This window comes from Piliocolobus tephrosceles, chromosome 13, assembly GCF_002776525.5.
Source record: "Piliocolobus tephrosceles isolate RC106 chromosome 13, ASM277652v3, whole genome shotgun sequence".
NCBI classification, from domain to species: Eukaryota; Metazoa; Chordata; class Mammalia; order Primates; family Cercopithecidae; genus Piliocolobus; species Piliocolobus tephrosceles.
Window position 1 is genome coordinate 101,685,477 of NC_045446.1, and position 27,879 is coordinate 101,713,355.

Genomic DNA, 27,879 nt, shown 5'->3' on the forward strand with positions numbered 1-27,879 from the left:
GACAAATTACTTCTCCAAACCTCTCTTTCTTTATGTGTAAAAATCCTACCGTTTATGGTAATTGTGACAGTCAAATGAGCTAATACTAAGTGCTGAGTACAGGGTTTGGCACCTAGTAAAAGCTCAATTTTGCTATTATTACTGTTATATATAGATATTTGGGTAGCGTTTACTTTGTGGGGGAAGTGTCTGCCATTATTGCCAAAATAATGCAGGACTGAGGAAGCCAGGTATAAGTTCAGAAATCAGGCAGCGTGGCAGAGATATACAGAAAGCAGTTTGCTGGGTTTCTTTGCCTCTGCTTCCAGGCAGAGTGAATGACCGCACTGCAGCAGCGGAAGTGGTTCCACCTACCCAGACTGCTTGCAGTTTCCCCACATACAAACACTATGGGATGCCTGATCTTTGTCCCAGTTATTCCTAGTTCTTGTAGCTAGCCCGCATACTCTCCCAGCTCTTATGTTGATATTATAACACGGTGGGATCGGGAGGATGGAAGGAATAGTAAATGTTAGTGTTGTTTGGAGCTAAAGCTCAGTTCTTCACCTGAGCCACTTTGTAAGGCCAGCTAAGATAACTGTGGTGAACATCTCTTCTGAGCAAAAAAAAAAAAAAAAAAAAAAAAAAAAAATGGACATTATATTGTCTGACAGGAATTTTGTGCTTTTTCCAAATGTGAGAGGCAGGCTGTATGTAAAATAGTATGATTTTTGGAACACATCTTAATAGTCATATGGGGGACAATAGAATGAATATTTTGAGATTGTACTGTTTAAATCAAAATTAAACGCCATTAAAATTTTAGTTCCACAGTTGCATTAGCTGTAGTTCAAGTGCTCAATAGCCACATGTGTGGCCACTATATTGTACAGCATAGATATAGAACATTTCCATCTTCACAGACAGTTCTGGTGAACACCATTGCTCTAGAATATGTGGTTCATATAGTTATGGACTTCTAGGGAATAGTTCTATATTGGACCATATGCCTTATAATACATTTTTTAAAATCGATTCACTACAATTCTCTCTTAATTCCTCCAGCATGCTGTGATGGGCAGTGCAAAGAGCACAGGGCCAGACCTCAGAGCCCTCTGGTTCAGATCTTAGCTTCCATACTGACTTGCTGAGTGACTGTGAGCACCTCTCCTAGCCTTGGTTCCTTCCTCTGTGATGTAAGGGAGTTGGGCCAAGTAAGGAAGTGGGGCCAAAATGTTTTGGAGCTTTAAAATTCAGTGATTTCATAAGTCTGTTTCCAGAAATACTGAGCTCACAGATCCTACTTTGATCAAAGACTTGTTGTTTGAGAAACACTGACCTCTGGCATAGATAACTGTCAGCAGGACCGCCCTCTGATGTCTCAATATTTTCTGCTCTGTGTCTAAAGCATGAGGGGCTCTCAACCAGTCAGGATCCTCTGCCCAGGGTTCCACCAACTAGGTACTTTGGTTTTGCATCATTATGCATGTGGATGTGTTGCATGCAAGTCTGTGCTGTTGGAAATTTCATGCTTCTCTTTATAGAGGAACTTGTTGAATTGACATGGGTTAGTGACTCTCTGGGGGTGTTACACCATGAAGTGTGGTAGTGCCAGAGGGAGTTCTTGGCAGTTAAATTCCTCAGCTAGATTATGAAGGACAGTGGTCTTCGGACTTGTGGGCTGCTCAGGTTTAGAACGATTTGGTGTCTTAGCTTTTCCTCAGCATTAGCCAGAATTGAACCCACTACATTCAACCAGCAGCTGCCGCTCAATACCTGTGCTGCCTTCTGCCCCCTGCCTGTTGTGGTCAGGGAGATGTGTTCTTTTTCAGAAACATTTTTGTGTTTAGCAGCTTTAGACATTCAGACATGATATTGCTAGCCTGGCTGCTCTTGGTAAGGATTTTCTTTTTCTCTAAGGACCTGAAGAGGTTGTTAGGTTGAATAAGAGCCAATACTGACTTTTCTTGCTAAGGTACTAATCAGGGTTTGAGGAGGAATCTGGGCCTCCCAGAATATCATGAGTGTAGACTCCTAGATCCTTGAGCTGCCTGTCACTGGCTGCGTCCTTGGACAAGGCCCTGACCTTCTCTGAGCCCTAATGCTCTGTAAACCCTTCCTCTCCATCTGGGATCACGAGGTGGAATGTAAAATGAATGTTTTTTCAGCTTCGAGTTTTCCTATAGAAACAAGAGTGTGCACTGAGTTGCAAATGACTAGTATTCCTAAAAATAAGTAATCAAGGCTATGACTTGAATAGCTAGAAACAGCCTAGAATAGCTTTCTGTTTCAGTTGAGGAAGCTTTTTACCTAACTCTTTCAAATGCACCAGGACATTTTTGCAGTCTTTATTTTAATTAAAACCCATTTATTTTAAAACACATTAAAATATGGGTTGTATATTTTAGCAGTTATTTTATAAAGAATGAAATAGGAAAATTTTGGAAAAGCCTTGGTCATCCTTGATATTTCTTTTGTGATCCTGTGTGATGTTTAGCACTGTTCTATTGAATGTGTTCTGATACCATCAATAACTAAAGTTCTTTCTATCCTCTTTTCCTCCTTTCTTCCTCTGCTCCTTCTTCTCTTTCTTATTTCTTTCCCTTCTGCTTCCTCTTCTTTAGCTTGACCTCACTGTCCAGGGCCCATGTGGAAAAAAGGTTGCTGTTTTCGGTTAGTCTGGGGGAAAATCCTATGATTCACTCCCTTTCCCACCCACCTTCTGGTGGGCCGTTTGTGGCATTAAGTTAGCAGTGTGTGTGTGTGTGTGTGTGTGTGTTGCGCACCCTCCCCGCGGGCACACCCGCCTGCAAGCCTGGTGTGTGTGTGTGTGCGCGCGCGCGACTGCAAGCGCTGGCATACACCAGTCGGGCCGCCTGTTTGTCAACGTGTGTGTGTGTGTGTGTGTGTGTATGCACGCAGCGCGCACATAGAGCAGCACGTTTGCCTAAAATCCGTGTGTGTATGTGTGTGTGTATGCACACAGCGCGCACACAGAGCAGCACGTTTGCCTAAAATCCGTGTGTGTGTGTGTGTGTGTGTGTGTGTGTGTGTGTGTGTAGCGCACGCACACACGCCCGTGCTGCGGCCCGGGGGGTGTGTGTGCGCGTGCGTGCGGGAGTGCAGCGCGCGCCCTCGCCAGCCCGCCTGCCCGTGCGGCTTTCCCGCAGGAAAGCGGGGCTGGGGGCAGCCCGGCAGCGTCGCTTCACCCAGTGCGCGCCCAGCTGTTTCCATAGGAACCGCGACCGCGCCAGGCCCCTCAGACGGAGGCCCCCGTGCGAGCATGCCCAGTGCAAGCCGCTAGTTTGGCTCCAGTCTAGGTTTCCAGTAAGTGGCATGCGGGACTCCGGAGGGATCCCAATGAGCTGAGTCGAGAGCCTTTGTGTGCAGAGGGAGGAGGAGGAGGCTGTGGCGGCCGCCCGGCTGGAGACCCCGCCCGGGGAGCCCCCAGCAAGAACAATGCTAGCCTGCCTGACCCGAGGGAACTTACTGGACGTCCTGCAGGAGGGCTTCAATGAGGTAACTGTCCTGCTCCTCCCACTCCTCAGCTCCCCTCCCCCAGCGTCTCCCGCTCAGTCTCCGGAAGGGGTCCTCTTCCTCCCCCATCCTCTGGGGACCCCAGAGCAAATCGCCCGCCGAACCCCAAGGGGGCTAAGGTGGTACTTGCAGTGCAGATGGGTGAACCAGGAGAAATCAGAAGGGCCGCCTGCCCACAGCTAAGTTGGGCCATGACCTTCCCTGATAGCTTGCTTACCTGAGCCCAAGAGGACAAGACCACAAATTTAGAAATCACCTCCTTCCAGAAGAGGGGGTCTCCATCCTCCCTAGAGTTTCTCTCCCCAAGGAAATCCTCAGGGAATCTCTGGATATTTGGCAAAAGTGCTCATCTATATCAGGAGCTAACCAGCAGAGCCAAGGGAGGGTGGAGTGGTACTGCATTGGTAGAAAGTTTGAGAGGGCAGGGGACTGTAGATGGTCCATGTGAAGTGCCCTCTTCATGTCTGAATCTCTTTCTGAGTCCGGGGCAGTAGATTTCTCTGCAATCAAGGACGTGGTTATCTGAGAGGAGCTACTGAGCGAGAAGGGACCTGGGTCCTGGGCCCAATCCCGGAGAGCCAGCGTGTGCACCCGTCCATGTGAGAGCAGAGGAACTGGGGCCTCAGTCTGACAGGCAAGAATGGGCTAGGGCCGACAAGGGGTCATTTCCTCTCCACTTGTTTCTCTTACGATTCTATTTATTGCATTTGCTTTTCTTGTGACCCAGGAAATTCTGGTTTGGGATGCTTCCCCCTCAAGATTGCTCCGTATGTCTTCCACTGCAGCTAAGCCCTACTCCTGCGGGTTGTCTTAGCTCAGCATCCAGGGAAACCTACGCTGTTAGTTGTGCCTTTCTTCATTTCTCTCTCCCTCCTTTTCCTTCCATCTCTCTCTTTCTTCTCTCTGTGACTCTCTGAAATTTAAGATTTTTAAAATCAGTTTTTACTCAACATATGAATACATTGTCCTCTTAAATGTGAACATCATAGGCAAGACTGAAGTGCCTTTGGTTCTCCCCACCCATTCCAGACTTTTCCCCACAAATAACCATTCTCATGAATTCGTGTATAAGATTTTATTTCTGCAGCTGCACTACAGCCTCCCTCCTTAATTCCTGTTTCTAATTAAGAAGCTCTGCAGCCTGACTTGCCTCAGAACACTCCCCCGTTCTGGTCCCCATGCCCTAGCGTTGTTCCTAACACAGAGGAAAACTGAAGAAATGCTGTCCCAACCTAACCGAGTTGGAATTTTCCTTTGGCCAAGGGGTATCACAACCTTCACTGAGGGGCGGAGCTTGCATCCTGTCTGCACTGCAGGGCACCTCATCTTTGCATCATTCCTGTCTGAACACTTGTAAGGGAATTGTTAACAAAGAGCTATAGTCTAAGAGTTGAAACACAGAAGAGCCAGGAAGCCTACCTCTGAGTGATTCCCATATTCTGGTTCCTCTTTTCTCACTCTCTGCCTTTGGGCTGCCCCTGGTCTTTAGCTGCGTAAGTCTGACTCATTCACCAATTGTGGCAGAAGCTCTTTTAGTTGTCTTATACCTCCTGCCCCAACTTAAAACAACAACAACAACAAAAAAAACAACTCAGCTCTTGATGGTCCCACTGTCTGTTTAGGAGGAGGAAACCAGCAGAGCTGGTCCTAATCTTTGTTTTCTGCTCATTTTCACTTCGAAATCTTTCGACCGAAGAGCCACGTAAACTAAGAGGCTTGGCCGTCTGTTTCATGCTTTGGTGCTTCCATAAATATCCCGACTTCCAATTCTTGAAAAACATAAGGGCCTAAAGGAAAAGGGGAACGGGAGAATCATGCTTTTGTGGTAGTAATGGAATCTTCATAAAAACAATAGATGCATAACTTTTTAATTAATTGGTCCCTAGAATAATGCAGTAGTGCCTCTTTTCCTTCTCTGATATTTGATTTTTCTACCCATCCTGTAAACTTCCCTCCACCCCCTCCACAAGCTAATGTACATCTGTTCCTCTCTGTTAGATTTGACCTCTGATAGCCAATGAGTACTTTTGGTTTCGCTGAAAGATTGACATCACCTAGATAACAATAACAGTAATATGTTAAATTTGAATGGTTTCTTACAGTTTAAATGATTCTTTCACATTCTATATTAAATAATTCATTTTATGTACAATATTACATTTAGTGCTACTGAATAATAGTATAATTAGTTATTTTAGAATCCATGGGGCCCTATTTGACCTATTCCAGCCTCCAAGGTTGCTTAATAGATCCAGTAATATTCAGTTTTTTTTTTTAGAGTCCTTGAGATAAGGATGTAAACAGGGATTTTAAAGCTAGTGTCAGAATTACCTTTAATTCTTCTGAGAATTCCTACTGAGGCTACGAATACCACACATGTATCCAGTCACCTCCTGGGAACGATCCAAGTATATCTAAAGCTATTCTTCATCACCCAGATGCTTTATAGGTCTGTGTAGTTAGGGCTGTGACCTCATTCTCTATGGCAGGGAAAACTGCCATAGGAAATGGAGCTTTGGCCTTAATTGGTTAATTATAAGGGAACCCTGCAGCAGAGAGAAACCCTGCCCTCTGAATCCTGGCTTCCCTCTACCCACTATTGGCTTCTGTTCTCAATCCTCTGCCACTATGTATAGCCATGCATGACAGAATTTTCTCTTACTGCATTTCCTACACAGAGCCCTGGCCTCAACATGTCTGGCAAATAACTCACAGATTTGATCCTTGTCAGTGCTTTCAATGCAATGCCTTTGAATGGCATGGTTAATTTGGATGGCGAATTATCCACAAGTTTTGGCTACTGCCACCCTGGCTGTCATCCCCCATTTCCTATGGCTTGGCCAGGCTTCCTATAGATCACAGTTTCCCCAGTCTGCATCTGCCTCAAAGCTATTTGTTTTCTCTGCCACTTGGTATTGGTGTTGTCCTGTGCATGTTGTAAATGTGCCAACATGAATTTCTGCAAGTGTTTTTTGGGGGGCTGAACTTTCTTTAAAAACAACTTTGGTGCTTGTGTTGGGAGGTTTTGAGAGACCTGAGATTATCATATGGTTTGGCTAATAAGCATTCATTTATTCAGTTATTCATTAGTTATTCATAAACCAGTAATTTATTGAGAGGGGATGGATAAAAGAATTGAAAAACACTCAGTTCCTGCTTCCAAGGAGTTTATAGGGAGAGATAGGGTGTACTGATATGAAAAGGACTGAACATTTACCAACCCATCTACTCATTGAGGCCAGTTTTTTTCCCTGCTCGTCTGGTACATGCATGCAAGCAGTCATTCACTGGACATCCTCGGAATTACTGTGTTTGCCAGTCACTGTGCCAGGCTCTGGAAATAATAGAAGTTTAATAACATAGAGTCTGTGCCCTACTGGAGCTCACAGACCAATGAAGATAAAGTAGCCAGGCACAGTGGTGCATGCCTGTAGTTTTAGCTACCTGAGAGGATGAGGCAAGAGGACCACTGGAGCCGAGGAGTTAGAGGCTGCAGTGTGCTGTGACCGCACATGACTGATGACTGCACTCCGGCTCAGATGACAGAGCGAGACCCATTTCTTAAGAGATAGGCCGAGTGCTGTGGCTCACGCCCGTAATCCCAGCACTTTGGGAAGCCAAGGCGGGCGGATCACCTGAGGTCAGGAGTTCGAGACCAACCTGGCTAACATGGTGAAACCCTGTCTCTACTAAAAGTACAAAAATTAGCCGGGCATGGTGACTCACATCTGTAATCCCAGCTACTTGCGAGGCTGAGGCAGGAGAATTGCTTGTACCTGGGAGGTGGTGATTCCAGTGAGCCGAGATTATGCCAGAGTAGATGATCAGAGTGTCAAACTTGGGAAAATTGAGGTGATACAGAAATCTTACTTGTGGGGAAGAGTGAACGTAGGCCCAGGTGTGGTGTGAATGGCCTGGGAGGCTGAAAGTTGGGGGAATGGTTTATGAAAGTGATGGCTGACAGGAAATCTGTTGTCTGAACCTTAACCTTTTGAACATAAGTTCTGGCAGACTTTCCCTACCAGTTTTCCTCCAAGTAGAAAAGTAGAAATTGAAATTTCACATTAAGATTCATCCGCTTGGCAGTCCCTTAGAAATATAGGAAGAGGCCAGGCATAGTGGCTCACACTTATAATCTCAGCACTTTGGGAAGCTGAGGCAGGAGGATGACTTGAGCCCAGGAGTTCAAGACCAGCCTGGGTAACATGGTGAGACCCTGTCTCCACAATTAAAAAAAAATTAGCTGAGCATGGTGGCATGCCTGCCTGGGATCCCAGCTACTTGGGAGGCTGAAGTGGGTGGATCACTTGAGCCCAGGAGGTTGAGGCTGCAATGAGCCGTGTTCCTGCCACTGTTCTCCAGCCTGGGAAACAGGGTGAGACTTTGTCTCAAAACAAAACAAAACAAAATACACACACACACACACACACACACACACACACACACACACACACAAACACAGAGGAAGAGTTTTGGTCTGGTCTCATCTCCATGAGGGGTACATAGAGTGAGTGAGGAAGAAGATCGGTAAGTGAAACATCACTCCTAAGGGCCTTGTGCCCTCCATGGATTAGCGGTGGCAACACTGGGCCAATTAGAGGCTTCCAGACATTTTCACAATGAACTCCTCTGTGCTTTGCTGTGGAAATTAAAGTCTTGTTAAGTCTACAGAGCAACTCAGCACCAGATTCCCCATCCTTCTTTTTTCTATCCTGCCTGGTTTCTCCTCTCCCCACCCAGGCTCATTGGCTTCATTCCCACAGGAGGCAATGCCAGCTAAACAGATGCACCCTGGCAGCAAGCTCTCAGGCAGCTTTATGTTCCTCGTGGTGAGTGATGGGTTGGCCAGGCATGTGGAGCAGTGATAGGGCACTGTTAGCCAGGTGCCGCTCCCCCAGGCGGTTCAGAGGGTCTAGGGAACACTAGAAAGGCTTCATCTGCCATGATTGGCCTTTTGTCGAGGCTGTAGGGACCAAAGGCTAAAACCGACACTTTCCTGAAAGCATGTTGGTTGTTATCCCCTAAACCAAGCTCCATTAAAGTGGCCATGGATATAACCTTTAGTAGCTGGATGTGGTGAGGGAATAGAGAACCAACTGCACAGGCCCTGAGGCTGGGCTCTTATCTCCTATTTCTAGGATGAGGGACACCCCTAGACTGTAGAGTGACACTTCATTCATCCATTCATTCACATGCATTTATTGGGCACTTACCTTGTAACATGTACTTGTGAAGGAGCAGAGAGTGTTTGGGGACTCATAACTGACAGAAATTTAAAAATAAGTTTAGGAGATGATATCTTTCAGAAAATCTTTAGCTCTTTACTTTCTGATATATTATCTTTTGACCACTGGGCTGAATACTAATACATTAATCTTCCCTTATCGAAGGGAGATCCATCTCAAGACCCCCAGTGGATGCCTGAAACCATGGATGGTACTGAACCTGACTGCCATCAATCGGAGCCTGTTTCTGTTCCTATCTTCTACCCACAAATTTAATGTATTTTCCATCTTAATTAAGCACTTATCACACACTGTGGCTGAAACTTGCAGTCTGAGGTATGGCAGCAAAACTAGCATGCATTCCTTTTTCCATCTTCAAAATTTCATGGATGAAAGATTCATTCTTATAAATCTTAGCAACCTCAGCATATGATTTTATTTTCTTTCCTTATTTAGTCAAGAACTTTCGCCTTTTCACTTAAAGGAAGCACTTTACAGCATCTTTTGGCATATCTGAATTTCTAGCGTCACTATTCTTATACTTTGAGGCCATTATAGAGTAAAACAAGGGCTACTTGAACACAAGCACTGTGATACCTTGGCAGTCGTTTCAATAAAATGACAGGTAGCATGGACAACTTGGATACGCTGGACAAAGGGATGAGTCACGTCTTGGGTGAAACAGAGTGGAATGGCACAAGATTTCATCATACTACTCAGAGTGTTGGACAATTTGTGTTTTTTTTTATTTTGATTTTAATTAATTAATTTATTTTTTGAGACAATGTCTCACTCTGTCACCCAGGCTGGAGTACAGTGATGTGATCTCAGCTCACTGCAACCTCTGCCTCCCGCCTCTTGGGTTCAAGCGAGTCTCCTGCCTCAGTCTCCCCAGTAGCTGGGACTACAGGTGTGTGCTACCATGCCCGGCTAATTTTTGTAGTTTTAGTAGAGATGGAGTTTCACCATGTTGGCCAGACTGGTCTCGAGCTCCTGACCTCGGGTGATCCGCCTGCCTCAGCCTCCCAAAATGCTGGGATTACAGGCATGAGCCACTGCACCTGGCTAGGATTTAAAGCTTAGGAATTATTTCTGGAATTTTCTTTCTCTTTTTTTTTTTGAGATGGAGTCTTGCTATGTCTGCCAGGCTGGAGTGCAGTGGCACAATCTTGGCTTACTGCACCCTCCACCTCCCAGGTTCAAGCGATTCTCCTGCCTCAGCCTTCTAAGTAGCTGGGACTATAGGTACGTGCCACCATGCCCGGCTAATTGTTTTGTATTTTTAGTAGAGACGGGGTTTCACTGTGTTATCCAGGATGGTCTCGATCTCCTGACTTCGTGATCTGCCTGCCTCAGCCTCCCAAAGTGCTGAGATTACAGGCATGAGCCACTGCACCTGGCCTATTTCTGGAATTTTCTATTTAATATATTCAGACGGTGGTTGACCATGGGTGATTGAAACTGTGGAAAGAAAAACTATGGGTAAGGGAGACTACTGTACAAAGAACCTGTCCATACAAGGAAGAAGAAATTTAAGGATATTTTTACTTGTGAACTTTATTTGTACCCAATTAGCCATCAAATTCAATGAACAAATAGCTTTTCCAGGTTCAGTAAAGGGCTGAAAGAGTTAATAGAAAAGAAATACAATAGGGTGTTTACTGGCAGAATTTAGGCCAGTAATAACATTAGGTTTCTAAATCTTCAGCTTTCCTCTTAGTTTCTCAGCAACTTCCCCACCCTCATCTCCTCATCTCCTGCTGCTGGGGGGTCTCAGAGTTCTAAACAGGTATCTGGTTTCACTGTAAAACTAATTTCCTTCCTGAGCCGTTCATGTCTCCTCCTGAACTGTCTCTCTAACATACCACAAAAGCTCTCTGCTTTTCTTGTTTGCTTTTCTTGTTGCCAGCAGGAAAACATAAAGCCGCCTCCTTGGCTGTTTCTACTCTAAGAATAGTAGATACCACACACTTCTCTGGTGAAGCCCCGTTGGTGCTTTTGCAACTCTAACAAATAAGTCCCCGGCAGGAATTCTGTGAGCTTGAGTCTTGGAGGAGATAGAGAACTGAGGGTCGGTTTACAAACTTGTTTGGAAGGAAGGGCAGGTCCCAAAGAAAAACAGGAAGAAAGTTACATTTGGTGGCAAGAAAGCTTTCAAGGTCAAGATTTCCTGCACAAATGAAGATTTTGGATAGAACTGTCTACACTAGAAGACTTTTACCTGAAATTGTAGAGTTATTTGGAGTGTCTTGGAGGAAGCTGATGAGATTATGGGATTGCTAAAGCCTCCTTTCACCGGCCACTTCTTGGTACTATCACTGCCCTCACAACTTTAGAGGGGTCCAGTCTCATCAAGCCAAAATCCTTCTCAGACAGTTTTAACTCTTGTTGTGTCTACTGACTGACTTCTTCTGAGGCCTGACTCAGAGGGTGGTTACCATGAAAACCTTCCGTTGTTCTAGACATCTATTACACTGGCATCCTTTTGGCTTCCTTAGAACAAGTTAGTCATGAAACTCCAGACTGAGATTAGTTCAACACTGTCACACACGTAGTATGTGCCAACTGTCTTGGTCTTTTTTTTTTTTTTTTTAATTAGTTTGGTTACAAGTGCCAAAAACCGAACTTGAACTAGCAGGGACAGGAAGTGGATGTTATTGACCCGCATGGAATCCAAGGAAAGGTAGAAAACTAAACCATGGAAAGGGCAGGGATGCAACAGAAACAATGAAATCAAGAACTCTGTCACTGGCAGGATCTCTTCCTCTGTTCTCTACCTCTTATCTGCTTCTTTCTATGCTGGCTTTATTCCCATTTACTAGAGCTGGTTTTTCCTTCTCAGGTGAGCAGCGTGGCCTATGGCAACGTCTAAGTTTTATATCTTACAACTTTGAGAGAGATGAGGGAGGAGGAGGAAGACTGAATCTATTCCTAAATGCCAGTTCAAAAAGTTCCAAGGATTGGCTGGGTTTCACCAATGAACTTTGCCAGACCAATCAATTGTGGCCAGTGGAGGGGGTGATACAATGCCAACCTGGTCATAGGACCCACCACTGCATGTGCCAAGGAGGGTGCAGAGGAGGGTTCTTTTTTTTTTTTTTTTTCTTGAGACGAAGTCTGGCTCTGTTGCCCAGGCTGGAGTGCAGTGGCCGGATCTCAGCTCACTGCAAGCTCCGCCTCCCGGGTTCCCGCCATTCTCCTGCCTCAGCCTCCCGAGTAGCTGGGACTACAGGCGCCCGCCACCTCGCCCGGCTAGTTTTTTGTATTTTTAGTAGAGACGGGGTTTCACCATGTTAGCCAGGATGGTCTCGATCTCCTGACCTTGTGATCCGCCCGTCTCGGCCTCCCAAAGTGCTGGGATTACAGGCTTGAGCCACCGCGCCCGGCCCATAAGAGGAGGGTTCTTAAAGAAGAAGGGATCATTGTGGGCTGGGCAGCTACCCCAGGAGCTGTTAACTGTAATATCACTGCAAGCTTAGTTGGAATCTGATCATTCCCACTTTGCCTCTCTTGACCAAGATCCAGGGTCATAATCAAGATATAGTTCTTTTTCCTTTTTAAAAAATTACTGTTATGCAAAAGAGCTTCATATATTTGTTTCGTTTTCTGACTTTGTGCTGGTGTGTCCAATACTTTTTCTTTTCCTCAATAAGGAAGGCATGCTTGGTTCTGTCACAGACACTTTTAGTACACGTAGAACAACTATAGGCCTTGCTGACATGTTTTCTTTTTTTTTGAGACAGAGTCTTGCTCTGTTGCCCAGGCTGGAGTGCGGTGGCATGATCTCAGCTCACTGCAACTTCTGTGTCCTGGGGTCAAAGGATTCTTGTGCCTCAGCCTCCCAAGTAGCTGGAATTACAGCCCGGTTAATTTTTTTTTTTTTTTCAGACGGAGTGTTGTTCTGTCGCTCAGGCTGAAGTGCAGTGGCATGATCTTGGCTCACTGCAACCTCCGCCTCCTGGGTTCAAGCGATTCTCCTGCCTTAGCTTCCCAAATAGCTGGGATTACAGGCGCCTGCCACCAAGCCGGCTAATTTTTGTTTTTTTGTTAGAGATGGGGCTTTGCCATGTTGGTCAGGCTGGTCTCGAACTCCTGACCTCAAGCTACCTGCCCACCTTGGCCTCCCAAAGTGCTGAGATTACAGGTGTAAGCTACTGCACCTGGTCAGTTTTTTTTGTATTTTTAGTAGAAATGGGGTTTTGCCATGCTGGCCAAGCTAGTCTCTAACTCCTGGCCTCAAGTGATCTGCCCACCTCAGCCTCCCAAAGTGCTAAAATTACAGGCATGAGCCACTGCACCCAGCCAACATGTTTTTTTTTTTTTTTTTTTCTTTGTTTATTTTGGAGAACCTCTTAAGAACTTTAGGTATGACAGGTAGCAGGAACTCATTGAAGTCTGCCTGGGCATACACCACATGCAGATTTTGGTGTTTTCCCAACCTTCTTGGTATGAAGGTAAACAGTTCTATGAACAGGGATTTGGGACGGCCTAATTTTGTTAGAGGCTGTATTGTAGAAAAGCCTGCAATGGTATGTCAACTGCTGGACCATTCTGAGTGCCTATGGACACTGTCTCCAGAATAAGCAAGATCTATTTTTCAATATTGCAGATATTTTCATTTTGCTGAGCCTGTTGTATACTTTTCTCACTGAATAATAGACTTGTAAAATGATAGAGGGAACAAAATGCAGTTTTATTTTTCTTTTGGTATTTATATCTGTTTTAGTTCTTGTTTTCAGCTGCTTTGTGAAGCCCTTAAATTACTTTAGATGGCTAGAGAGTAGGGGTGGGGGCTTGAGGGTGGAGAAACACAGGAAAAGTGAGCTGGATTTTGAACTCCCCACCCTGGCCTAATCACAGAAGCACTGCTTTTCCCTATTTTACATATCTGTCTCTTACACAAGTTATGATTTAGAAAAATAATGAGGCAAAAGAAATATGAAGAAATGAAACTACTAGTCTACCTTTCAGAGAGTAACAGCCTCCTGTGAAAGGCCTGTGGTATTTCACCTGCTACAGAAAGAGAAGACCTAATATGTTGTTCAAATCAAGCAGCAGAGCCACTCACAGCCCAGGCTTGCCCCACAGGCCTCTGTGAAGACAAACTGCTTTGTGGGAGAAGTGGATGGCATGGCCGGCCTTTACAAGTGTCTGCTTTGTCCTTAAGTCAGTTTCTTCAGAGCTGGCAGTGGGCATTTATAGGAAGAACAGGGTCTTGCTGCCCCTTGGATGAGAAGTACAGATATCTTTAGGTTAAAGAGAGACAGACACTCAATTTAGTGCTTGACTCCCTAAATTAGACATAAAGGGAGAGTCAGCAGCCTCAAGAAGGGTGGTGTAACCCTTCACCTGTGGATAAGATTAGCCCTGTTCACTTGTGAAGCTCTGGTCGCTGTTAGATGCCATTGAACAGATCATGTCAGCATGCAAACACAGTGATGACATGCCAAAGGCTTATCTTCAACTAAAATTTTTTCATCAATGATTTAATTGAAGACATACTAGATTTTAAAGTTACATGAAGGCCAGGTGTATTGGCTCACACCTGTAATTTCAGTGTTTTTGGAGGCCAAGACAGGAGGATGGCTTGAGGCCAGGAGTTCGAGACTAGTCTGGGCAATAGCAAGACTCCGTCTCTACAAAAAATAAAAATTTAAAAAGAGAGAAAAGAATAGAGTAACGTGGATCTGGACAGAATGCCAAATAGCCACAGCACCTGAGTGTCTAACACTCTCTAGATAGGACTTCAGGATCCATAGTCTAGGCTCCCAGTTCCTGGACTGTCCCCACTGTAATGATTGTCCCCCTCTGTGCCACTTCGACAAGGCCACATACCGAGGCCACACTTGGAACTTACTCTACAGAATTTCCCCACCTCTGAAATCTTGAACTCTGAAACTCTACTCTGCTCAAAACCCCAGTTTTCACAGTCCTACATTCCCATTAAACTTATTTTTTCATTCCATCGAGTTCTCCTTTCCTTCCTGTCCTCTACCTTCTTAAGGCTTATCCACTCTCTTAATTTCTTCTCCCTGGCCCAGACTTTACCATCAGTCACTTCAAGCACTTTGAACACCATGCTCTCCTTTGCCCCGGTGGTCACTGCCTCTCCTCTGATTATTTTCAGTCCTAGATTAGCCCATCCTTGGTTTCCCCTGCTCATGGCCCACGCCTGCTGAGCAGGTCTAGAGCAAATCACACAACCTTGCTGATTGATTTAATTACAAAATGATGATTTCCAGTCCTAGTTGAGTGCTTGGTGCTGCCGGGAATCTTTAGCAGTGAGTATTGTTTCCAGCTTCTCACAGGGTCTGCCGCAAGTTTCTGACCCTTTCCTGAGGCCTCCTTTATTCTCCCTGTCCCTTTCACCGTCAGCAGATAAACTGGCCTACTTCATAGGAAGGAATGACTTGTGGGGCAGCTGCATTTGAACTCCTTCAGCTTCCCTCTTCCCACCCCCACACTTCCCCACACTCCTGATCAGAGGACGCAGCATGTATTTGCCTTTTTTTTTTTTTTTGAGACGGAGGAGTCTCGCTCTGTCGCCCAGGCTGGAGTGCAGTGGCGCGATCTCGGCTCACTGCAAGCTCCGCCTCCCGGGTTTACGCCATTCTCCTGCCTCAGCCTCCCGAGTAGCTGGGACTACAGGCGCCCGCCATCTCGCCCGGCTAGTTTTTGTATTTTATAGTAGAGACGGGGTTTCACCATGTAGACCAGGATGGTCTCGATCTCCTGACCTCGTGATCCACCCGTCTCGGCCTCCCAAAGTGCTGGGATTACAGGCTTGAGCCACCGCGCCCGGCTGTATTTGCTTTTAACCTACATATATCCTCCCGTATCTTTTAAATCATCTCTAGATTATTTTATAATACTTTATACAATGCCTACACATACTTCATTCCCATGGATTTGTCTTAGTACTCAGCAAATTCAAGTTTTGCTTTGATCCTGATCAGAGGACACAGCCCTCTTCCTCTTCTCTGAAACCTTGATGCATCATGATCTCTCCCATTTCCTTCTCTGCCAAATAACTCTTGGAGCTCGCCTTACCTTTTGGGATGCTGTAGAGCCCAGGAGTTAGTGTCATCACTGAACTCAAACCCTTGTTCTGTCACTGAGCAGCCCTGAGACTGTGGGCATATTCCTCTGAACCTTGGTTTCCACATCTGTAAATTGGGAAAAATATTCCCTTGCAGGGTCAATGTGAAGGGAGAATATATGTATAAGGGATGTAGCAAAGTGCTTAGCACAATACCTGGCATGTAGTAAGTGCTCGGTAGATGGCAGTTGTCCCATTGGCAAGCTTATACCTAGATACTCTCAAATGTGGATCTCCCACCCCGCCCCCAGCTCTTGGGCTCTAGACCTGTGTTTTGCCAACTGGCTGTGGAACATCCATACTCTGGTGTTCTACAAATAGCTCAGACTCTCAAAACCGAGCCATTGACTTTTCCCCGGTACTTGTTCTTCATGTCTTCTCCATCCCGGTTAAAGTATCACCAGGCAGCCAGTCATTCAGGCCTGACTTTTTGGACCCTCTCTTTTTGTCGCTGCCTATCCTATCAGTCATCTCTGACTTGTTTCTGGAGTTTGTCCTTTGCTCCCTGGGGCTGCTTCAGTTTAGGTGCTTATCTTTTCTTGCTTGAATTATTGCCTGGGCTCCTCGTTGGCTTCTTCAGTCTGCATGCTGTTCTTTCCATTCCAAGATGCCAGTCACACAGTTTCGCTCTCCTGTTTCACAACTTCACACTTGCCTGTTGAAGGTCATTATGCTTAGTCTAAGTGCTGGTGGTCGCACTGGCGACCTGTTTCTCCAACATTATCACGTGCCACTGACAGCTCCGCCCACACGCTACCCCCTCAACTGGCTGTTCCTCTAAGATACTATATGTCTTTTGACCCTTCCCCCTTCCATCACCTCTGCCCTTGTCCCCTCTGCAATTGGCAGACATCCGTAAAGAACCAGCCAAATGTCTCCTTTCCTGTTGACCTTTTCCTAATTCCCCCAGCTTTCCATCCTGTTGCTCCTTCTCTGCATAAATAGTTTTTTTGTTTTGTTTTGTTTTTTCACATTTCTCCCTTGTAGCAGCAATCACTTTGTATCCGTTATTTATGTGCCTGTAAGTGCTGACCTTGGCACAATGCCTGGCAGATAGTAGGGACTCAAGAATATGTTGACTTGAATAAATGAATGCATGGAATGACAAGATCTCTTGAGACACAATCTAACAAGGTGAAATTTATTAGAGGCAAATGTGGATCAAGAAAACCAATTTTACAAGCTCAAAGATGAAAGGGATATGGTTTAACAGCAAAATATGTTAAAAATTATTTAGGGGTTTTGGTTGACAGTTTAGTGTGAGTCAACAATGCGACAAAAAAAAAAAAAGAAAAAGAAAGAAAAGAATATGAAGTATCTTGAATGAAGAAGCTGAGTATCTGGTTTTATACCTAGAGTATTGTGTTTGGTTCTAGGTATTACAGTTTTAAAGAGACTTAGACTGAATAGCAATATTTCTTATTTTTTTTTTTATTTTTGTGGGTACAAAGTAGGTATATATATATATATATTTTTTTTTTTTTCTTTTTTTGGGGGGGGACAGAGTTTCACTCTTGTCACCCAGGCTGGAGTGCAATGGCATGATCTTAGTTCACTGCAACCTCTGCCTTGGATTCAAGCAATTCTCCTGCCTCAGCCTCCCAAGTAGCTGGGATTACAGGCATGTGCCACCATGCCCAGCTAATTTTTGTATTTTTTTTTTTTTTTTTTTTTTTTTGAGACGGAGTCTGGCTCTGTCGCCCAGGCTGCAGCGCAGTGGCTGGATCTCAGCTCACTGCAAGCTCCGCCTCCCAGGTTCACGCCATTCTCCTGCCTCAGCCGGAGGGAGTAGCTGGGACTACAGGCGCCCGCCCCCTCGCCCGGCTAGTTTTTTGTATTTTTTAGTAGAGACGGGGTTTCACTGTATGAGCCAGGATGGTCTCGATCTCCTGACCTCGTGATCCACCCATCTCGGCCTCCCAAAGTGCTGGGATTACAGGCTTGAGCCACCGCGCCCGGCCTAATTTTTGTATTTTTAGTAGAGACAGGGTTTCACCATGTTGGCCAGGCTGGTCTTGAACTCCTTACCTCAGCTTGTCTACCCACCTCAGCCTCCCAAAGTGCTGCGATCATAGGCATGAGCCACTGTGCCCAGCCAGTAGTTGTATATATTTATGGGGTACGTGAGGTACTGTGATACATGCTTATGATGTATAATAATCATATCAGTGTAAATGGGGTATCCATCACCACAAACATTTATCCTTTCTTTTTGTTACAAATAACCTAATTATAGTTTTAGTTACTTTAAAATGTACAACATTATTGCCGACTGTAGTCACCCTTGTGTGGAATAGCAGTAATTCTTCAAACCATTTTGCTTTTAAGGTTTTTTAAAATAAATTACCAAAATAGACAAACCACTAGCTAACATAAATAAGAAAAAAAAGGGAGAAAATAGAAATACACAAAATAGGAAATGACAATAGAAAAATAGCCACTGAAACAGAAAAAGTAATTACAATAGACTTTGCAGTCCTCTTTGCAAATGCATTCAAAAACTTTGATGAAATGGATAATTTCATAGGTAACTACTGATTATCAAAATTGATAGAAAATGGAAGTTTCAACAAACCAATTTCTATAGAAGAATTAGAGAACCCTGTTAAGGAATTACTTCTCAAAAAAGTACAGGCCCAGATTATCTCATGGATAATTCTACTAAACCTTCAAATATCAGATTGACACAATGTTGTGTAAGTTATTTCGGAGCATTGAAAATGAAGGAAAACCCATAAATGTGTACACCTACATATATGGGGGTAACCAAAAATGGACTACAAAGAGTAACAAATGAACCTAACTGTATTATAAATAAATAATATAACCACAGTGGAAGGAGCAGAAAAGGAAAGAACTAACCCAAGTAACTTTGGAAGCAGTATTTTGGCTGTGTACTATAAGGCTAAAGACAAAAAGTGTACCTACAAAAATTAAAAAATAAAAAAAGAAAATGAAGGAGAATTTCCTAAAAGTTTTTATGAAATGTAATATTTATATCTAAACATTATAGAGATGGTGCAAAAAAAATACAGATTATTATTATTTATGAATATCCATGAGATTTGGGAGTGGCCAGGGGCCCCAAAATGATATAGTTTGGCTATGTCCCCACCCAGATCTCTTCTTGAATTCCCACGTGTTGTGGGACCCAATGGGAGGTAATTGAATCATGGGGACAGATCTTTCCTGTGCTGTTCTCATGATAGTGAATAAGCCTCACAAGATGTGATGGCTTATGAGGTGGAGTTTCCCTGCACAAACTCTGTCTCTCTTTTTGCCTGCTGCCATCCATGTAAGATGTGACTTGCTCCTCCTTGCCTTCTGCCATGATTGTGAGGCTTCCTTAGCCATGTGGAACTATAAGTCCATTAAAACTTTTTTTTTTTGAGATGGAGTCTCACTCTGGTCACCCAGGCTGGAGTACAGTAGCACGATCTTGGCTCGATTTCCACCTCCTGGGTTCGAGTGATTCTCCTGCCTCAGCCTCCTAAGAAGATGGGATTACAAGTGCACACCACCACGCCTGGCTGATGTTTGTATTTTTAGTACAGATGAGGTTTCACCATGATGGGCAGGCTTGTCTTGAACTCCTGACCTCAAGTGATCTGCCCGCCTCAGCCTCCTAAAGTGCTGGAGGCATGAGCCACCATGCCCATCTTAAAATCTCTTTTCTTTCCCAGTCTTGGGTATGTCTTTATCAGCAGCGTGAACACAGACTAATACAATGTTCTTGAATAGGATGACTCAACATCATAAATATGTCAGTTCTCTCTAAATTAATGTATAAGTTTAATACAATCCCAGTAAAAATTCCAAGAAGCTTTTTTAGGAAGTTAGACAAATTGACACTAAAGTTCATAGTGAAATAAACACACAGGAAGAGTCAGGAAAACACTAAGGCAATGGTTTACAAGCAGTGTTTTGCCTGTAATCCCAGACTTTGGGAGGCCAAGGTGGGAGGATGGTGAGGCTAGAAGTTCTAGCCTGAGCAACAAAGTGAGACCTTGTCTCTACAAAAAAATCCAAAACTTGGCCAGACGCAGTGGTTCACACCTGTAATCCCAGCACTTTGGGAGACCAAGTCAGGCAGATCATGAGGTCAGGAGTTTGAGACCAGCCTGACCAACATGGTAAAACTCCATTTCTATTAAAACTACAAAAATTAGCCGGGTGTGGTGGTACGTGCCTGTAATCCCAGCTACTCGGGAGGCTGAGGCAGGAGAATCGCTTGAACCCGGGAGGCGGTGGTTGCAGTGAGCCGAGATTGACCACTACACTCCAGCCTGGGCAACAGTGTGAAACTCTGTCTCAAAAAAAAAAAAAAAAAAAAAAAAAACCTAAAAATTAGCCAGGCGTGGTGGCGTGTGCCTATGGTCTTAGCTATTCTGGAGGCTGGGGCTAGAGGATGGATTGAACTTGAGAGGTTGAGGCTGCGGTGAGCTGTGATTGTGCCACTGAACTCCAGCCTGGGCAACAGAGCAAGACCCTGTCTCCAAAAACTAAACAAAGAAAAAACAAATGGGGCAGATTTCTATAAACCACTTTGGAGTGATTTTCAGAATTAAATCAAGTGAATCAAATGAAGTGAAGTTAGAAAGGAAAGTACAAATTAGTATCAATGCTATAATGTTTTTCATGAAAAAAAGAGAAATAACACACATGTATCTTATTTTCCATATAAACTGGAAACGGATGATCTTGGTTACATGGGATAGGGTGTGGAGAGGTACATGGGAATGAAGTGGAAAGAATTATGTGGGAGTGACACTTTTTATGATTTTGAATAGCTCTTTTAGGACCATATTAATATTTCATCTATCCAAAAAATAAATAATTAAAATCAACCAGGCTGGGTGCAGTGGCTCACTCCTGTAATCCCAGCACTTTGGGAGGCCGAGGTGGGCAGATCACCTGAGGTCAGGAGTTTGACACCAGCCTGGCCAACATGGTGAAACCCCGTCTCTACTAAAAATATAAAAAATGAGCCAGGCATGGTGGCATGTGCCTGTAATCTCAGCTGCTCAGGAGGCTGAGGCAGGAGAATTGCTTGAACCCAGGAGGTGGAGGTTGTAGTGAGCCTAGATGGCGCCATTGAGCTCCAACTTGAGACAATGATACTCCATCTCAGTCAATCTATCAATCAATAAAATCAACCAAAAATGGACAACAAAGAGTAACAAATGAACCTAACTGTATTATAAATAAATAATATAACCACAGTGGAAGGAGCAGAAAAGGAAAGAACTAACCCAAGTAACTTTGGAAGCAGTATTTTGGCTGTGTACTGTAAGGCTAAAGACAGAAAGTATTGTACAGTAGCTGTTTCTATCCATGGGTTCTGTATTCATGGCTTCAGCATCTGTGGAATCAACAAACTGCAGATCAAAAATATTTGACAAAAGAATTGTGTCTCTACTGAGTAGGTACAGACTTTTCTTCTTATCATTATTCCCTAAACCAGAGATCCCCAACCTTTCTGGCATCAGGAACCGGTTTCATGGAAGACAGTTTTTCCATGGACCAGATGGGGGATGGTTTTGAGGTGATTCAAACACATTACACGTATTGTGCACTTTATTTTTATTATTATTACATTGTAATATATAATGAAATAATTATACAACTTACCATAATGTAGAATCAGTGGGAGCCCTGAGCTTGTTTTCCTGCAACCAGATGGTCCTATCTTGGCATAATGGGGGACAGTGACAGATCATCAGTTATTAGATTCTCATAAGGAGGGTGCACCCGAGATCCCTCACATGCACAGTTCACAATAGGGTTCCCACTCCTATGAGAATCTAATCCCACCACTGATCTGACGGGAGGCGGAGCTCAGGTGGTAATGTGAGCAATGGAGCCACTGTAAATACAGATGAAGCTTCACTCTGTGGCCCGGTTCCTGTTTACATAGGACCAGATGCCTGTCCTAAACTATTACAGCTTAACAACTGTTTACATAACATTACATTGTATTAGCTATTACAAGTAGTCTAGAGATGATTTAAAATATACAGAAGGATATGCTTAGGTTATATGCAAATACTATGCCATTTTATATCAGAGAGTTGAGCATCTATGGATTTTGGTATCTAAAGAAGTTCCTGGAACCAGTCCTCTGTGGATACTGAGGGCAACCTTATACAAATACTGTATTGTAGTTAGTACATTTATTTTTCACCAGGTATGAGTTAGGAATTCTGAAATGATTTTATGTGTATTCAGGGACTGAGCAAATAAATATATATTATGGCTAGTGAGAGTCAGTTTTCTCAGGAGAGGGGAGTTACACAAATAAGGAAAAGTGAAAGGAAAGGATGAACTCTGTGGTGTTGGGTTGGAGGAGATATCAATATAATTTATGGTATAAATTATGTATGTAAACATATATACACACACACGACACACCCCCATATATATATATACATTCCATACATTCATATATATCTATCAAGATAAGTACATATAGGTATGTATGTATGCATATATAAATTTCCTACTTTATCTACTGAGAGGACCTAGAATATTACCTCAATAGCAGTGAGCACACCTGTCACCCAAATCTTGCTTCCTAAAAACTATTCTCCAATAAAAGGAACCAGAGTTCTTTTAAGAAATAGCTCAGCCTGGGTAACATGGCAAAACACCATCTCTACAAAAAATACAAAAGTTATCCAGGCATGGTGGTGTGCACCTGTAGTTTCAGTTACTTGGGAGGCTGAGTTGGGACTATTGCTTGGGCCCAGGAGGTTGAGGCTGAGGCAGTAGTGAGCTGTGATTGTGCCACTGCACTCCATCCTGGGCAACAGAGCGAGATCCTGTCAAAAAAGAAAGAAGGAAAGGAGGGAGGGAGGGGGGAAGAGAAAGAGAAATAGCTGATCCAGAGCTGGAGCAGGGAGAGTACTAGATGAGGAGTCTGGAAAATCTTACAGTGTAAGAAAGCAAGTACTCAAAAGCTGAACAGGCCATATGATTCAGCAATCCCATTTCTGGGTATGTATTGAAAATAATTGAAATCAAGATCTTGGCCAGGTGTGGTGGCTCTTGCCTGTAGTCTCAGCACTTTGGGAAGCCAAGGTGGGCAGATCACTTAAGGTCAGGAGTTCGAGGTCAGCCTGGCCAACATGGTAAACCCCCGTCTCTACTAAAAATACAAAAATTAGTCAGGTGTGGTGGTACATGCCTGTAATCCCAGCTACTCAGGAGGCTGAGGCAGGAGAATTGCTCGAACCCAGAGGTAGAGGTTGCAGTGAGCCAAGATCACACCACTGCATTCCAACCTGGGTGACAGAGTGAGACTCTAGCTCAAAAAAAGACAAAAAAAAAAAAAAAAAGATCTTGAAGAGACATTTATATACTTGTGTAGCTGCATTATTCACAATATCCAGGAGATGGAAGCAACTCAAGTGTCCATCAACTAATGGATGGATAAAGAAAATGTGGCATATATATACATACACATAGTGAACTATTCAGCCTTGAAAAGGAAGGAAATCTTGTCACATGCTACAGCATGAGTGAACCTTCAGGACATTATGCTAACTGAAATAAGCCAATCACCATAAGGCAAATAGTGTATGATTCCACTTACGTGAAGTTATCTAAAGTAGTCAAATCATAAAGACCAAAAGTAGAATGGTGGTTGCCAAGGGCTGAATGGAGGGGGAAATTCAGAGTTGCTTAATTGGTACACTTTCAATTTTGCAGTATGAAAAAGTTCTATAGATTTGTTTCACAACAATGTGAATATACTTAACACTACTGAATTTACACTTAGAACTGGTTAATATGGTACATTTTTTGTTTCCTTAATCACAATTTTAAAACATGACCTGGGCATATGATAATAATACAGGAACCAATATGAATGAAGGTATCCTAATGGCCAAATCTGAAACAAGGCAGCAAAGTAAATAGTAATAATAATAATTTTTTTTTTTTAGGTAGAGTTTTGCTCTTGTTGCCCAGGTTGGAGTGCAATGGCATAGTCTTGGCTCACTACAACTGCCACCTCCCAGGTTCAAGCAATTCTCCTGCCTCAGCCTCCCAAGTAGTTGGGATTAAGGTGCCACCACCATACCCAGCTAATTTTTGTGTTTTTAGTAGAGACGGGGTTTCACCATGTTGGCCAGGCTGATCTCGAACTCGTGACCTCAAGTGATCCTCCTGCCTTGGCCTCTCAAAGTGCTGGGATTACAGGCTTGAGACACCATGCCTGGCCTAAAATAAATAATTACAGTAATGGATTGATAGCAGAAATAAAAAATAAAGTAAATATCCATGATATACTGATAAAAATAAATAAATGGGGGAGAGGGCCAGGCATGGGAGTTCATGCCTGTAATCTCAGCACTTTGGGAGGCTTGAGGTGGGAGGATCACTTGAGCCCAGAAGTCTGAGAGCAGCCTGAGCAACATAGTGAGACTCTGTTTATATAAAACAATAAAATAATTAGCTGAGCATGGTGGTGCATGCCTGTAGTCCCAGCTACTAAGGAGGCTAAGGCAAGAGGATCTCTTGAGCCCAGGAAGTCAAAGCACAGTGAGCTGTGTTTGTACCACTGCACTCCAACCTGGGCAACAGAGTGAGACCCTGTCTCAAAAAATAAATAAATATGTAAATAAATAAATGGGGGAGGAGAGAGCTCTTCCTCACAGTTGGAATTACAATCAATAAATGTAGGAAGAATGACAGAATTAGAAAATCATCATTTGGGAACCACCATAATAATAATCTTAGCAGGAAAAAAAATCAATAAATGTTAAATTTGAAATGGATAGGAAAAACGATGATGAGAAAGAGGATATTTTCATAGTCTCAAAGCATCTTTCCACAAATACTTATTAATTACAAATGGAAAAGGAGCAACTTGATGGTAGAGAAATGTGGCAGATACTACCTTAACCAAGTGACCGAAGTTAACTTCAATAACAAGATGTATCGGCATCTTGTGCCTTTTGGTATGGTTCGCTGAGAAGAGCACAATGTGACTTCTGTGGTTTTCTTGCCAAAACTCCATAACCTGAATTTGATTAGGAGAAAACTTCAGATAAACCCAAATTGTGGGACATTGTACAACATAACTGGCCAGCACTCTTCAAAATCGTCAAGTTCATGAAAGACAAAGAAAGACTGAGCAACTGTTCCAGATTGGAGGAGATGGAAGAGACGTGGCAGCCCAGTGCACTGTGAGATCTTGGAAGGGATCCTGGACCAGATAAAGGACACTAGTGGGACAGTTGGTGAAATTTGAACCAAGTCTAGATTAGGTAATGGTGTTTTGTCAGTGTTAGTGATGGCAGCGGCAGTCCATCTGGAACAGCTGTTGCCATGATGCTGGCTGCAGTGGGGCAGTTGTGGCCGGGGCAGCATGCTCCACAGAGCTTGTGGGAGCCAGGGACAGGCAGAAGCCTGCCCCCTCTGAGTTGGCAGGGTGGGAGCTTCATGTTCTCTGGGTGCAGCTGCAGCTACCCAGCTGCAGACCTGGGCATCCCTGTGGTCTTGGGGGCCAGAAGCAGGTAGGAGCCCCACCCTCCTGGGTGCAGCTGCAGTCAGCGAAGCCCTGGCTGTGGACCCAGGCATCGCTGTTTTCTTGTGGGCCAGAAGCAGGTAGGAGTCCCGGCCTCCTGGACACAGCTGCAGCCACCCAAGCCATGACTGTGGACCAGGCAAGCCTGTGCTCTTGGGGGCAGGGAGCAGGCAGGAGGAGCCCCAACCCCTCAGGTGCAGCTGCAGCCACCGCCCAAGCCACAGCTGTGGACCCAGGCATTGCTGCACTCTCAGGGGCCAGGCTTGGAAGTGCTTGCTCCCGCTGCCTGGCCTTTCCCCAATCCCTGCACCCGCTCCGATCTTGGAGCAAAGTTGAGGCCAAGCCCAGCCACTGCCACAACCTGGCTGGGTGTGCACAGGGTTGGGGCAGCACTGACATGCCAGCCCCCTGCTGCCTCGGCTCCCTCTGGACTTTGGGTGCCGAAAAGCACAGGAGGGAGGCTGAGGGGGTGCTGAGCGCAGCTCAGTGCTGGCCTGCACGTGCCCCTTGGCACAGCACCATGAACAGTGGCAGGAGGCAGACAGGCTTCTGTGTGAAAGGGACGGGTTCCCAGTGAAACCGCACCTCAAACCAGGGAGACCTGAAGCCTGGGGGCCAGGCTGCCAGCCCCACAGACCAGAGTGGGAATTGATGGTGCTTTTGCCAGGCCTACCCATGGTCACCCATGAACCAATCAGTATGCACTTCCTCCCCTTTGAAGCCCATCAAACCCCAGACTCAACCTGACTTGGGAAATGATGGGACGTCCTGCCTGCGGAGAGAAGCTGCCCACTCCAGGGTCTCCTCCCTGCTGAGAGGTGAGCAGATGGTGGGAAAACCAGCTGAGGAGAAGAGCTACCCACTCCAGGGTCTTCTCTCTGCTGAGAGCTGAACAATCATCGGGACACCCTGGCTGTGGAGATGAGCTACCCACTGCAGGTCTCCTCTGAGCTGTTCTATCGCTCTAAAGCTCCTCTTCACCTTACCCTCCACTTATCCGCATACCTCATTCTTCTTGGACATGGGGGAGGAACTTGGGACCTGCCAAATGGTGGGGCTGAAAGAGCTGTAACACCAACAGGTCTGAAACATGCCCCTTGCTCACCATGTTGCAGGTGACAAGAAGGAGAGAACAGAGAAGGAGAGAAGAGCTGCAGAGAGAAGAAGCTCCCAGACCTAGGAGCTCCCCAAGCCAGGGCTGTGACACCGTCTTTTGGGCTCTGTGGTTCCTGTAGTCTCCAAGCTTCCAGGCGCCACCACGTTTCCTGGTGCCAGCTGTGGAAGCTACTTGCAGTATGCCTGGTCCAGCTGCAGCCTTGCAGGGAGCCAGCAGCTGTGCCAGTGCCTGGAGCTGCCCGCCCCACCACAGTGTGTCTGGCTGTGTACAGTGGCTGGACCCCATGTTCACTTGCTCACACACCCGTTGCCACTCCACTTGCCCTTGGCAGGCATGGGATCCAAGCCTACCGGGTAGCGTGAGCCTGCTAGGGTGAGTGGGCCCAGTGGGCCCAAGCAAAACTCAGGCAAAGGCGCCACTGGCTACAGAGGTTTCCAGCCGGCAAAGTGACATCCAAGGATCCTATAACATTAGCTTCCTGTTTTGATCACTGTACTGTGCTTGTATAAGATGTAAAAATTTGGGCTACCTGGGTAATGGTGAACTCTACCATTTTTGCTACCTTTTTGCTAAGTCTAAGATTGTTTCAGAATGAAAAATAATACTTAGGGATTTTGAATGACTTAGTGCAAGTCAGCAGTGTGATCTATTGGCCAAAGGAAGAAGGAAAGAGAAGAAACAGAAATACAGCATTTTGTTTTTGTTTTTGTTTTTGTTTTGTTTTTGAGACGGAGTCTCACTCTGTCGCCCAGGCTGGAGTGCAGTGGCGCAATCTCGATTCACTGCAACCTCCACCTCCCAGGCTCAAGTGATTCTCCTGCCTCAGCCTCCCAAGTAGCTGGGATTACAAGTGCACACCACCACACCTGGCTAATTTTTGTATTTTTAGTAGAGACAGGGTTTTACCATTTTGGCCAGGCTGGTCTTGAACTCCTGACCTCATGTGATCCACCTACCTTGGCCTCCCAAAGTACTGGGATTACAGGCATGAAACACTGTGCCCAGCGAAATACAGGATTTTGGATGAAGAAGCTGTATGTCTTCATTACATCTAGGGAGTATTTTATTAGGTTCTAGATGTCATGGTTTCAGAGAGATTTAGAAAAGCAGTAAAACTTTTGGTCGGGCACAGTGACTCACGCCTGTAATCCTAACACTTTGGGAGGCCGAGGCTGGTGGATCACGAAGTCAGGAGTTTGAGACCAGCCTGGCCAATATGGTGAAACCCTGTCTCTACTAAAAATACCAAAATTAGCTGGACATGGTGGTTGGCGCCTATAATCCCAGCTTCTCACGAGGCTGAGGCAGGAGAATCCCTTGAACCTGGGAGGTGGGGGTTGCAGTGAGCTGAGATCGTGCCATTGCACTCCAGCCTGGGAGACAAGAGTGA

At 44.9% G+C, this 27,879-nt stretch overlaps 1 protein-coding gene across 2 annotated transcripts in view; it reads left to right on the plus strand.

Annotated features, from left to right (window-relative positions):
* The window catches only part of DIXDC1 (DIX domain containing 1), a 99,615-nt gene that overhangs the window by 7,815 nt on the left and 63,921 nt on the right, over positions 1-27,879 (plus strand). Inside the window, exon 1 of one of the 2 annotated variants that reach the window (XM_023208224.2) lies at positions 3,326-3,498. The exons of the other annotated variant lie outside the window; for it this stretch is intronic. Coding sequence (XP_023063992.2) covers positions 3,439-3,498 — 60 coding nt within the window. The 5' untranslated portion in view covers positions 3,326-3,438. Of the gene's footprint in view, positions 1-3,325; positions 3,499-27,879 lie in introns of those variants that run through there. 2 annotated transcript variants of the gene reach the window in all.